The sequence below is a fragment of the Botryllus schlosseri genome, chromosome 10 (genome assembly GCF_051294905.1).
Source record: "Botryllus schlosseri isolate E-star chromosome 10, Bs_hap1, whole genome shotgun sequence".
In the NCBI taxonomy this organism is placed as follows: Eukaryota; Metazoa; Chordata; class Ascidiacea; order Stolidobranchia; family Styelidae; genus Botryllus; species Botryllus schlosseri.
The window spans coordinates 23691125-23704403 of NC_137245.1; the positions used below are offsets into that span (position 1 = coordinate 23691125).

General features: G+C 39.3%; 1 protein-coding gene across 1 annotated transcript; it reads left to right on the forward strand.

Moving 5' to 3' along the window:
- Positions 1–11058: 11058 nt before the first annotated feature.
- On the forward strand, positions 11059–12858 carry LOC145447651 (uncharacterized). The gene has a single exon (XM_080325904.1). It carries the CDS (start codon positions 11723–11725, stop codon positions 12779–12781), a length of 1059 nt encoding a protein of 352 aa, XP_080182030.1. The 5' UTR covers positions 11059–11722; the 3' UTR covers positions 12782–12858.
- The last annotated feature ends 421 nt before the right edge of the window (positions 12859–13279 follow it).

The following is a 13279-nucleotide window of genomic DNA, read 5'->3' on the forward strand; positions in this document are numbered from 1 at the left end:
TATAAACGTTTTTCAAATCATAAATACCGCAAGTATTGCGATACCCTGAAAAGAAAGGAGGGGTCGATACGCACTTTGTGAAGTCAGTTAATCAAATAAATATGACTGAAAGTGATGTTAAGAAACGTCTTGGAAATATTGCTTGTAGATCCCAATCACTCATGATTTTGTCCATCATCGCGAAGTGACAACACCAATAGTACAACATGATTCTGTGTAACATCGTTCTGTATAGTTGAAAATTGAAATATCCCACACTGATTTCTGTAGTATCTTCTATAACGGCCCCCTTATCCTCTATTTTCATTCAAATATAATAAACAAAAGTGAACACGAATGTTCTCTTCTCGTGTACGATTGTAGGTGTATCCGTACAATCGTACACCCATGTATGGCTTTATTTATATAAGCGAAACGACCAATCGCATTGCAAGCTCGGGATTTCAGAAACATTCGTTTACATTTAGGATGAATCAGAAGTACTGGGACACAAATATTATGATTGAATAGTTTATTGAAGTTCTGTACCTCCAAGAAGCTCTTCAGATATTATGATGACGTCTCCTTTTCGGGAAATCTTATATCCATATAGAGATCAACACTACAGAGGCTACAAATTAGGATACCTTGTTTGCAGCATGACGTTCATTGATTTATGTATTGCATAAGCTTGGCTATAGCCAGTATAGATGACTCACTCTTGCTTAATCAAAGAAAGTGTCAACAGCATTTCTACTTTAGGTTTAGGTAAGGCGATCACCGCGCGGGTTATTATTAGTGCTCACTGCTCACTCGTGCAGTTTTACGGGGATGAAGGATCTACATATGCATGGGGATTTTTCACATTTGATATTTTGCATGCGTGTTTCCGTGATGCCCAGTAGGACTCAATAATACCTAATTCAACTCCGTGGCCTATAAATGGAGTTTGAGACCGCACTACCCGCCTCTTACAATGTTTCCAACGTGGGTTCCGGTATACTGAGTATACACAAATCATGAAATAATCGCCACTCAATAACGGGGAAACATTCTATTTTCACAAAGAGCCTGTTTGTGCGTTGAAGAATTTGAACCTTAAAATTGACGCATGGCTGTGTGGGTAAGAATTTATCTTTCGAGCTCCGACCACGCGAATTGAAATTGCAGTATTTTCTATACTCGACAGATAAACGCTTGGGCACGGTGGCTTGAGTTCAACCCCAACGCAATATAATTATAACGATCCGTAAGTCAATGGGTTTCTCGCAAAACAGTGGCGGCGTCACAACGAAAAATTACAACAAATTGCAACAGGATATATTCTGGGGTAACGAACTCGTAGTAGACTCACCAACTGCTCTGGCACAAGAGATCTTGAAAGACATTAGGCGCGATGGGTTTACAAAGCACAACAACATATTTCTTTGTGTACTTTGGAAAATACGAAACAGAAAGATGTTCTTTAATGTTCTTGAATAGGTCACGGTAGTCTAGGCGTCCTATTTGATGTAACTGGTATCCAGGTCTCTTATGGAACTTGTTTCTATCAAATCAACATCCAGAAAATTTAGATCTCGAGGTGATGCAGCTGGCCATCAAAACTGTTGCAATATGTAGTACCATCAATTGCAGTTGCTTTCTAAATAAGCCAGCTACGGTCCTTTGCAAAATCCCCACTTTTGGACGACCAATGTTAGCTCGAGCACAAGAGTGCTTTATATGAAACAGCAGGATTTTTGTCCGCTCAAATATATTATTTATTCATGACCCCCGCCTCGGCATTTGTGTTATATAACCATAAAATATATTTTACCGATATTACCGTTTGTAAGGCGTGTTGTTTTCTAATTCCAAATTTCTAAACTTGAACCTGAAAACAGCAAAACGCAACAGGCTATTACATGAATTAACCATAACAAAATCTAAATTTCTGATAACAGAGGTGACTGTATGATTTGGGTGAACGCCGCATCCTTCATACGTTTCGTGTATGTCTTCTTTATAACTAGTGATTTGACGTCAATTGACTACATGATCGATCGTGTTCACAGCGAACTTTTACAAAAATTTAAAGCTCTCAGAACTGGAACAAGCATTCAGGGATTTTGATAAGCAAGTCCAACACATAGAGGAGGTCGGGCAACATTGCGATATGTTCCAGAAGGTGAGCGCATTTATCAGAAAAACAAGTAATATTTCAGAAATCTAGATGATTCACTCTGAGTACATATCAAACCTCATAGCTTACGGATAACTTTATGTACCCATCCGACATAACAACTCCTTTTGCAATCAACAAAGACTATGTTTGAATTCGAGGTGACGCTTCACTAAAGTCGGGTCATGCATCACTTACCATGATCATGATCAGTGATCACACAACATAATATACATGTCTGGCATTATCTGGACTCTCTGATTCGTTATATACGTCACATTTAGTCAGGGGTGGTCGAAGTAGTAAGAGTTGATATTGCTACTCACGTACAAGTACAAATGAAACCGTAAATTTCTACTAAATCGCAAGCATATAGTAGAAATTAAGAAGGCATGTCTAACCAATTCCAAGTGTAGAATAAAGTACTTTCAAAAAGCATATTTCATCTATATATGTGTCACATGCTTATCGCAGTTGACCGGAGGTGGCTATACTTTCGAAATTACAGGGTGTATTCTCGCGAGTAATGTAAAATGACCGATAACACTACACAAATAGCCGCGATTTTCGAAAATATATTCAGTTATCGTGATGCAGGGGCTATTTCGCTCAGCTGTCATGAGAATCTCATTCATGAAAGAGATGCAAGCAGCCTATATCATTATTCCCCACATACGTCATTTCCATGAAATTGCGCACTGCGCAGCCTTGTGCTATAATAGCTTACGTGTTTAGACTCTGCGATAGAGTGGTATACCACCAATCTACGAATGGCGGGCTGCAAGGCTCCTAACGGTGGAAAGAAAGTATCGATATATATTCATTAGCCCCAGGACTGGGCAAACTGCGGCACGCGAAAAGCTGCTAGGAATTTTGAACACAAATCCTATAATAAGTAGGTGGTCAAAGTAGTCTAGAAAGCTACTCAAGTAGAAGTAGCGACGCAAAAATCTACTCAAGTACAAGTCGAAGTACTTTTTTTCGAAAAAGCCTAAAACTACTTGAAGTAGAAGTAGAATTGACTTACTTTAAATCTACTCAATTAAGCAAGTGTTGTGAAAACGATCGTAATTCGTTCGTGCGTGGACTGTCAAAAGGTGAGAATTGAGCTATGCGGAAGGTGTAGAGAGCTTGACTCATATTGATGCTTCCCAGGAGGTATAAATTTTCGACAGCATAAGCATTTTTCCGCATCATGGGATGAAAATGATAGCACAGAAATAGGAATGCGATACTAATCCTCTGTTTACTTGAACACCCCGATTAAGAACATATCATGGTATGGTGCCCTCCCCCGATATCGTAGGCCCCGGTCCCCCATATTACAAGGCCCGTAGTCTGGTCGAAGAGCAATACGGAGAATTGGTGTCGGATACGATTTTATAACTTTGCGCGATTAGTAAACGTTAATAAAAAATATGTCTGATCGTAAAAATGCGATATAGTGTTGCTTTATTTTCGAAAAATAGGGGCATTACTGCACTTGCTTTTATACTTCAACAAGTATGTTCTCCAAACAAAAGAACTGAAACTAATTAGAACTTAACTTTTACGAAAATTAAATGTTGATACTCCGTGAAAACAGCCCCTAAATTGGAGGATTAAACTACTTCTACTTGACAAACTGAAAATAGCGAGAAGTAACTCAGTAGATCACAAAATATTACGAAGTAGAAGTAGTGGGAATTTTAGATCTACTTGAGTAAGTACCCAAGTAGCGGAAAACTACTTGAGTACTTTAAAAAAGTAGAGGTACTTCATTACTGACCACCTCCTGAGTCTGACCACCTGAAATTGCGCACTGCGCAGCCTTGTGCTGTAATAGCTTACGTGTTTAGACTCTGTGATAGAGGGGTATATCACCAATCTACGAATGGGGGGGGGGGGTAAAAGGCTCCTAACGCTGGGAAGAAAGTATCGATATGTATTCATTAATCCCAGGACTGGGCAAAGCTGCTAGGTATTTTGAACACAAACCCTATAATATTGAATGGTAATGCGTGGACTTAAACCATAAACTGAACCGGAAAGAGCTTTCCTTTGAAGTCTGTTACGTGTGTGCAGTCTGCAGACTGTGCAGAGCCTATACATGCGTCGTAGGCGCATTTCGTATTCAAAATAAAGTAGGTGGTCAAAGTAGTCAAGAAAGCTACTCAAGTAGAAGTAGCGACTCACTCAAGTGCAAGTTGAAGTACTTCTTTTCGAGTAAGACTAAAACTACTTAAAGTGGAAGTAGAATTGACTGACTTTAAATCTACTCAAGTAAGTAAGTGTTGTGAAAACGATCGTAATTCGTTCCTGCGTGAACTGTCAAAAGGTGCAAATTGAGCTATGCGGAAGGTGTAGAGCAGGGGTCACCAACCCGGTGCCCGCGGGCACCATGTAGCCCGCGAGGACTAGATGAGTAGCCCGCGAGCCCATTATAAAAATATGTGGAATAGCAGCATTCACCGATATTCGTCAGATTATTACCAGTAAGCCTTTAAATATATAGATTGATTGATTCAGCTATTCTTGTTTAAAACGCACTAACATGTAACTTACATATGTAAACGCTTGAAAATATCTTCAATTACAATTAGTAATATATAGATGTTTGTGATAGAATCACCAGAAATTCATGATACGGCGCATTGCCTATAAAGGCGACATGACGGAATGCCGTTCACGGTCTTCTTGACATGGTGGGGGGTTCCGTTACGATAGCTCGACGACCAGGACAATGCCAAAGTAGTAAAAAATATTACTATTCGTAGTCAGATAGCCGTGAAGTACTAGCAGATTTTCAATATCTGTATACCCATTACGTAATGCATCTTTTGGCACAGCTTGTTTCTGTTACACTCAACGCAGTTTAATATACCCTGCTTCTAAATTTCTGTAATCGTTGCTGGTGTCCGGTATAATGAGATCTTGTCATTTCTGGATGCTGAACAGTTGGAGATTGATATTGTAACACTGCAAAATGAACCCCACCTCAGTCTGCAGCAAACGTTTGGTGCATTGTTGATACGGAAAAGTACAGTGGTGTATGCGCAGCAGCTATGAAGGTTGCAAGCGTCTATGGTTCAACTTATCGTTGTGAATCAGCCTTTTCGGACATGAACTTCATCAAAAATGAACACAAAACACGCTTAATTAATGCACATCTGGAACACTCACTAAGAATTGCAGTGTCAAGTTGAATACCAGAGTAAAGCGCACTAGTTGATATCATACAATGCCAGGCTTCCCACTGACTGCTATAGAAACATATAACATGATGTCCAGTCCTGCCCAGTGCTATGAATATCAAAGCGGAAATTCAGTGTGATACGGGTAAACGGCGGGAGTAAATAGTAGCTTGCCGCTTCAATTATTACGCAAAAGTAGCCCTCGGTTGCATAAAGGTTGGTGACCCCTGGTGTAGAGAGTTTGACTCGTATTGATGCTTCCCAGGGGGTATAAATTTTCGACAGCATAAGCATTTGTCGGCATCATGGGATGAAAATGATAGCATAGGAATGCGATACTAATCCTCTGTTTACTTGAACACCCCGATTTAGAAAATATCATGGTATGGGGCCCTCCCCAGATATCGTAGATATCGCCGCTCCCCCATATTATAAGGCCCGTAGTCTGGTCGAAGAGCAATACGGAGAATTGGTGTCGGATACGATGTTATAACTTTGCGCGATTAGTAAACGTTAATTAAAAATATGGCTGATCGTAAAAATGCGATATAGTGTTGCTTTATTTTCGGAAAATAGAGGCATTACTGCACTTGCTTTTATACTTCGACAAGTATGTTCTCCAAACAAAAGAACTGAAACTAATTAGAACTTAACTTTTATGAAAATTAAATGTTGATACTCCGTGAAAACAGCCCCTAAATTGAAGGATTAAACTACTTCTACGCGACAAACTGAAAATAGCGAGAAGTAAGTGAGTAGATCACAAAATATTACGAAGTAGAAGTAGTGGGAATTTTAGATCTACTTGAGTAAGTACCCAAGTAACGGAAGTCTACTTGAGTACTTTAAAAAGTAGAAGTACTTCATTACTGACTACCTCTAACACAGTTAAGTATATGCGCTAACAAATAACGTCACAAGTCCATATATTTTGTTATTATATTCTTTATTCACAGTAAAACTGGTAAATACACACATAATCCAGGGAGCAACCTGCCCCCTATGGAAAAGTATACTTGTATTATTATTAATATTGGAAATTTGAGGGGTACCTATCGCCTTTTATGGCCTTTTGCGCCACGTTCGTGAAGTAATTGAAATCGAGCGGCAACTAAATAAACTTATTGCAACTATTACGAATTCGGCGTTGGCGGTCGATAACTGGGTTAACGAAAGCAGGCTGAGCAGGGTAAACGGTAAGTCACATTGCAATAAGTTAATAAAAATAATATATAAAAGTCATATTTAATATGCCTTGTCAAGCTTCATACGAGGCCTACGATATAGTACGAAGTATCGTAGACCCCGGATGGTAGGGTTACCATATGCTTTCCTTTAGGAGGATTTGACCTTCTTTTTCAGGTTTTTGAAAATGTCCTCGTTTTTTGGCAATTCGTCCTCCTTTACAGCTTTTGCAGCTAAGATAATGGATAGATTCGAGTGAAAATGACGCTAAATAGGAAATTCGTGGTTCAATCAAAAGCGACGACCCTTTTCTACCTTAGACAACACCTCGAACGAAAGTGATGACCATTTTTTAGTCGACCCACCAATTTTTTTAGCAAAAATAGCGAAATCGGTGGCTGATATCAATCTTGATCAACTAACTTTCATGATTAGGTAAAAGTGTCATCCTTTCCCAATACCAAAATACGGTGCCCCTATCACATTAGGTTGGAGTGAAAAATGAAAACTTTTGAATTTGAAAAAAGTGTCTTGATAAGTGGTGCCAAATAACAAATAAATAAGTTCCATCATAATTTTGGGTTCGTACACCCTCTAGTGGTCGTGCACTTTCACCGAACGAGTTGAAAACAGCCAATTTCGCCATATCTTGATAACCGCTTACACTAGAAAGTTAGTTTTGGGCTTAAAAAATGCAGAAGCAACAAGTTTCTATCTCACTTATGTAGAACTTACTCTTAAAAATAAACGGAAAAAAGTTACAGGCAAATTACTGATTTTATAGGTAAAATTAAGCACTGAAGCAGTTGGTAGGATGTGAAAAGCGTGTAGTGGTTGATCTTTTGACTGAGCAACATATCCCATCAATTATAAGTACTTTTCAAAACTTCCTCAAACAAATGAAGCCCCCCTCCAAGTATAAATAGTGCTCGGTCATCGAATAGTGACTTCTAAAACTGTATCTAAAACGGCGTTCATCGGTAGTGCGGCCTTGCGATATCCATAAACTGAAAACAGTGACTGTCAAGAGAGTTCTTAACAACATGCTGTTGTATAGGGTTTGTATCACATGTATCACAAAGCTCCTGATTGGAAACACAAAAATTGGAAATCCACATTCAAAACACAAATATCATATCTATATTGGAAACAAGAAAAATTTTGTAGTAGTATCACAGGTTATCAGGCTACACAAAAATTACAATCATGTATAGTATTGATCTGCTTTCGAGACTTCAGTTTTTGTATGATGAGGCCATCTCTACGTTTGAATCCTGAAACATAGGCATATTCTTCAGTCACCACTGTCACACGTCTGTCTGGCTGGTTGTGGCAAGGATGGCTGAACCGTAATGGTGATGATCTTGGGATTTTCAGTTTGAGATCTGACAAGGTCTACATTTCAGGCGGCTGTTCAGTGTTCAATATCTTTGATGTTTGAGTTGACAATTTGGTGGAAAGATGTAGCCTCGGTGTCGATTGAAATCTGATTCGGTGTGGTTGATCTGCGCATAGCTGTAATCTTGTTAGCTGCAAGTCTTCGGACGCTTTGCTTCTCGTCACCAAGCATTCCCAGCAAAACATTTTCCGGGTGTTCAAAATGAGCATTTCTTTGTAGCACAGATAGTGCACGGGCAGCTTTGTGAGACAGGAAACTATATATTATATAAATTTGGATTGTGAGAGTCAACCATCTTGCATGAACGATCGGCCCAGCCCTAAATATCGCTGATCTGGTTCCAATTGACGACTTTGAAGGAGGATATATAAATGAAACTGAAAAACAAAAAAACAGCGACATTGACAACCGCATTAGATTCTTCCAAATTCCAATTATCAACATAGAGGCTACATCTTTCCACCAAATTGTCCACTCAAACATCAAACATATTGAAAAACCTCCTGCAATCAACACCTTGTCAGATCTCGAACTGGAAAACCTATAAGATCATCACTATTATGGCTCAGTCATCCTTGCCTCAACCAGGCAGTGGAAAGACATGTGACAGTAGTGACTGAAGCATCTGACCATGGCCTCGTCAGACAAAGACTGAAGTCACGAAAGCAGATGAAATATTTCAATACTAAACGTGATTGTAATTTTTGTGTAGCCTGTTGATCACCTGTGATACTTCTACAAAAATTTTCTGTTTCCAATACAGAATTGATATTTGTGTTTTGGATGTAGATTTCCAATTTTGTGTGTTTCCAATCAGGAGCTTTGTGATGCATGTGATACAAACCCCTACAACAGCATGTTGGTTAGAACCAGAGGTGGTCAGTAACGAAGTACTTCTACTTTTTCGAAGTACTCAAGTAGTTTTCCTCTACTTCTGGTACTTACTCAAGTAGATCTGATTTTCGCTACTTCTACTTCTACTTCGTAATATTTTGTGATCTACTTGCTTACTTTTCGCTATTTTCAGTTTGTCAAGTAGAAGTAGTTCAATCTTCCAATCAGGAAGATAGCTTGAGGAACTTCGGGGCTGTTTTCACGGAGTATCAACATTTAATTTTCATGAAAGTTTAGTAAAGCCCAGAATTTTCGTCGCGCTTCGCGCGCAGTGCTGGATACGGAGTGACCAGTATGATTTCATGGAAGTATCGGTGAGTATAATTTAGGTCGAGGGTTGACGTGGTTCCGTTCACACCACATTGTCGCCCTTCGTCCATATCAAATAATTCATCACAGTATATATGGCTCATCATAACGTTTGAAACTGATGTTTCGCAATCTAGCATTTACTTGTCATATCGTAATTTAGCAAGTTCATGGCGTGTCCAAATCTGAAAAAGTGGACTCTGGCTTTTTTTAGTTTTAGAGCTGTTTTAGCATACCACCTTTGAAACTTTCTGGACTAAAAACATGAAATACATGTTTGTTCTGCTTTTAGAAGTAGTATTTATATTTCACTTCCAATTCCCAGTATCATATACTTTGAGATATAATTATTATCAGTTCTATTGTCTGGATAACATACATGTTGAAGTATAAAAGCAAGTGTAGTAATGCCTTTAATTTCTGGAAATAATGCTACACAATATGGCATTGTTACGGTCCACTATATTTTTTATTAACGTTTACTAAGCTCGCAAAGTGTTTACACCGTATCCTATACAACTTCTCCGTATTGCTCTTCCACTAAACTACGAGCCTTATAATATGAAGAATGGCGCCATACCATACTATTTTCTAAAACGTGCTGTTCGAGAAAACAGAGGTTTAGCATCGCATTTCCATATCAATAGTATCATTTTCATCCCATGATGTGGACGAATACTTATGCTATCGAAAATTGGATACTTGCTGGTATGCATCAATATGAATCAAGGTCGTAACCTATCGCATAGCTCAATTTGCACCTTTTTACAATCCAAGTGAACGAATTAGGATCGTTTTCATAACTACTTACTTACTTGAGTACTTTTACAGTCAGTCAATTCTACTTCTACTTCAAGTAGTTTTAGGTTGCTCATGGAAGAAGTACTTCTACTCGTACTCGAGTAGATTTAATCGTCGCTACTTCTACTTCTACTTGAGTAGATTTCTTGACTACTTTGATCACCTCTGGTTAGAACTCTCTCGGCCGTCCCTGTTATAAAGTTATCGATATCGCGAGGACGCACTACCGATGGACGCCGTTTTAGATACAGTTTTAGAAGTCACTATTCGATGACCGAGCACTATATATACTTGGAGGGGTTTCATTTGTTTGAGCAAGTTATAAAAAGTACTTGTAATTGATGGGATATGTTGCTCAGTCATAAGATCAATCACTACACGCTTTTGACATCTTACTCAGTGCTTCAGTGCTTAATTTTACCTATAAAATCAGTACTTTGCTTGTTACTTTTTTCCGTTTATTTTTAAGAGTAAGTTCTATGGAAATGAGATAGAAACATGTTGCTTCTGCATCTTTTAAGCCCAAAACTAGCTTTCTAGTGAAAGCGGTTATCAAGATATGGCGAAATTGGCTATTTTCAGCTCGTTCGGTGAAAGTGCACGAACACTAGAGGGTGTACGAACCCAAAATTAAGAGAGAATATATTTATTTGCTATTTGGCACCCCATATCAAGACACTTTTTTGAAATTCAAATTTTGTTATTTTTCACTTCACTCTACTATCATATGGTATAGTTCAAACCTTGTCTGTTGCCATTGTTAAATTAGGAATTACACGACATGTGCTTTTAATTGTGCTACGCTACTTTTCCATATTCCTAACTGGTAAATCAAGTCAATCTGTACACGTGAATAGCGGTCATCGTCACCCACAAGCGATGTATATACGGGCATGTTGAACTAAAAGAAATACTGACGCCAACTGCCCAAGTTTTTCGAAGACTTGGAGCAATGAATATTTGTTCACTGAAATCAGAGATAAACCCTTCTGTTTAGTTTGTGGTGAGCAGATCGCCCTGTTTGGGAAGTATAGAACTTCAGTCGACGTTATGAGAAAAAACACGCGGGGAAATACAGACACTTGATTGAGAACGAACTTTGGAAGACCTGCTAGCAATTAAAATAAGAAGTCTATTTTACCAAGATACACCCAACTCGGGATGCAGCGGCCAATAACTGCTCTCTAATATCCCGTGAACTAGAGAAGCACAGTAGTTGAGCCATATCCGGATGGTGAGTTTGTGACAGAAGGCTATCCCGGCGAACTGCCTGAAGGATAGGCGGTACCGCGGAGAATACGCGCCGCATATATCCAGTTAGAACATTCAACTCCGCCCGCCAAATTATTTTCGGCGTCACATTTGGCCCGTTGGCAAATATATAATTGCCCACCGCTGCATTTGCCGATTCGAAAAAATCGACACCCAGTACTCGCCTCTAATCATTACAATTGGTAGGTAGTCGACTCGGATTCGGGTGCTCAGTGCTCAAATCATTGTGGCCAGCCTTGGTCGTCACATCATGTGAACTCTCTCTCTCACACGAAGGCAACGCGATTTTCTGTATTACTACTAGAAAGTGAACTCATCATACGCGGGCGGCGGTGCGTTTCTGTTTTGAAAGCAAACGAACTAGAAACAGCTGGTCTAGTTCTGATTGATGCCGTGTCGATGAATCCTAACGTTTAGATTACTATACGCACACCGAATTGATTAATATCGTTTCGCGTATTGTTTTTATTCGGTTGAGTCACTTGTTATGTGCAGTGCCATAAGAAGCTAGGTGATGACTTGACTATAAAAAAACACTTCCTCCTATTGATGCGCTGTTCAAAAATCCCGAGATCGTATCTATGCAGTCTACAAAGTGATACCCTTTTAGCTTATACAGCAGCATCTGCTATGAATTGTACAGGTGATGTCTACGAAAGATGGCACCGTTCCTGGGTTGTGACGAAAGTTTGGACTGAGATCTTGTCAATCGTTCCTTTATATATGACATTATCTCTGCCAGTATATGCATGGAACAAAAGGAAACGAAGAGTGAAGGAATTCACGTCTCTAGATGGAAAATATGCAAATGCAATCGATTTGCTGTGCTTTCTGTCAGCGATGTCTACATTTTTGCGAATAGGTATGGATTTGGAGCTGATGATTGGAAACGACACTGATCGAAAATGTGCGGTATCAATGGGAGCGAAGAACATCCTTTACATGGTCGCATTAACATCATTATACGCAATTTTATGGCTGAGACAGAAAGTATTTTACTCGAGTTCATCACTCAGGCACCTTCGTTCTAAGACGATATCATTTTGTAGCTGGTTCGTATTGGTATTTTTTTGTTTAGGGGCTGCTTTCATATTGTCGGTGTTCATAACCACTGCGACTTATATATCCACTGATTGTGGATGCGTGAGGCATGATAGAGCAAAGCTTCTAAAATACGTCGGTGGTCTTGCGGGCACTGTGATTTCACAATTTATACTCCTAATGCTGGTTATATTCCCTTTGTTAAACCGTGAACCTGCAGCACGCCGACTGGATTTTTCCTCTAGGAAAAGGGGGACATTAGTGAAAGCATTTGTGAGGAGAGCAACAATAGCGACCGTCGTATGTATTGCAAGTGACTGCGCAAGCTCGGGGTTAGGAATAGCGTTTGAAAAATACGAGGTTTATAAACTGGCATTTGAAATGAATCTGATTATAAATTTACTGTCAGTAGTGATATCATTTCCAGATTGGAAAGACCGATTTTTACCATGTTGCATGCGCAGCCGAATGCTTTCTGGTACTTCGAAGATTTCTCGGACAGGCCTATTTGATTTCAATTCCAAACGTCGCACTGATAGTTTGAGAGATAGTTCAGTGACATTTTGATAGCTGTATTCCATTTTGGTACTTGCATGTTTTAACAAGTAATTCTGTACATATAAATATATTTTTAAACTTGCAAATGTTGTCTGGTATAATCAATATTACGGAAGTGACGCTCGTTGTGAAATGGTTGGCAAATAAGTCACTGTATTAAATTTAGTAGATTCAGCTTGGACACGATAAATTTCTTCTGAGTGGTGTTGTTCTTGCTGTACTTACTTACTTGCTACGTGAAAGACAGCAGATCTGTATAATATTGTGGAGCACGAACCCGAGCCGGATTGGATATCCGGCCGGATTTTTTCAATTTTGGCCGGACCGGATCGGAGCCTGATCAGTACTTTTTCTGATACGGCCGGAGCCGGATCGGAGCCGGATCAGTACGTTTTTGACACGGCCAGAATCTTTATGGATAAGCATCACTTTTGTAACTAAATAACTACCAACCAACCACACGCAAGTAACCGCCAAGCGAGTGCAAAAATAAACGAGCCATATTTA

Excerpts from the sequence above, each read along its gene's own strand:
- LOC145447651 (XM_080325904.1), top strand. The coding sequence starts at position 11,723 with ATGCGCTGTTCAAAAATCCCGAGATCGTATCTATGCAGTCTACAAAGT.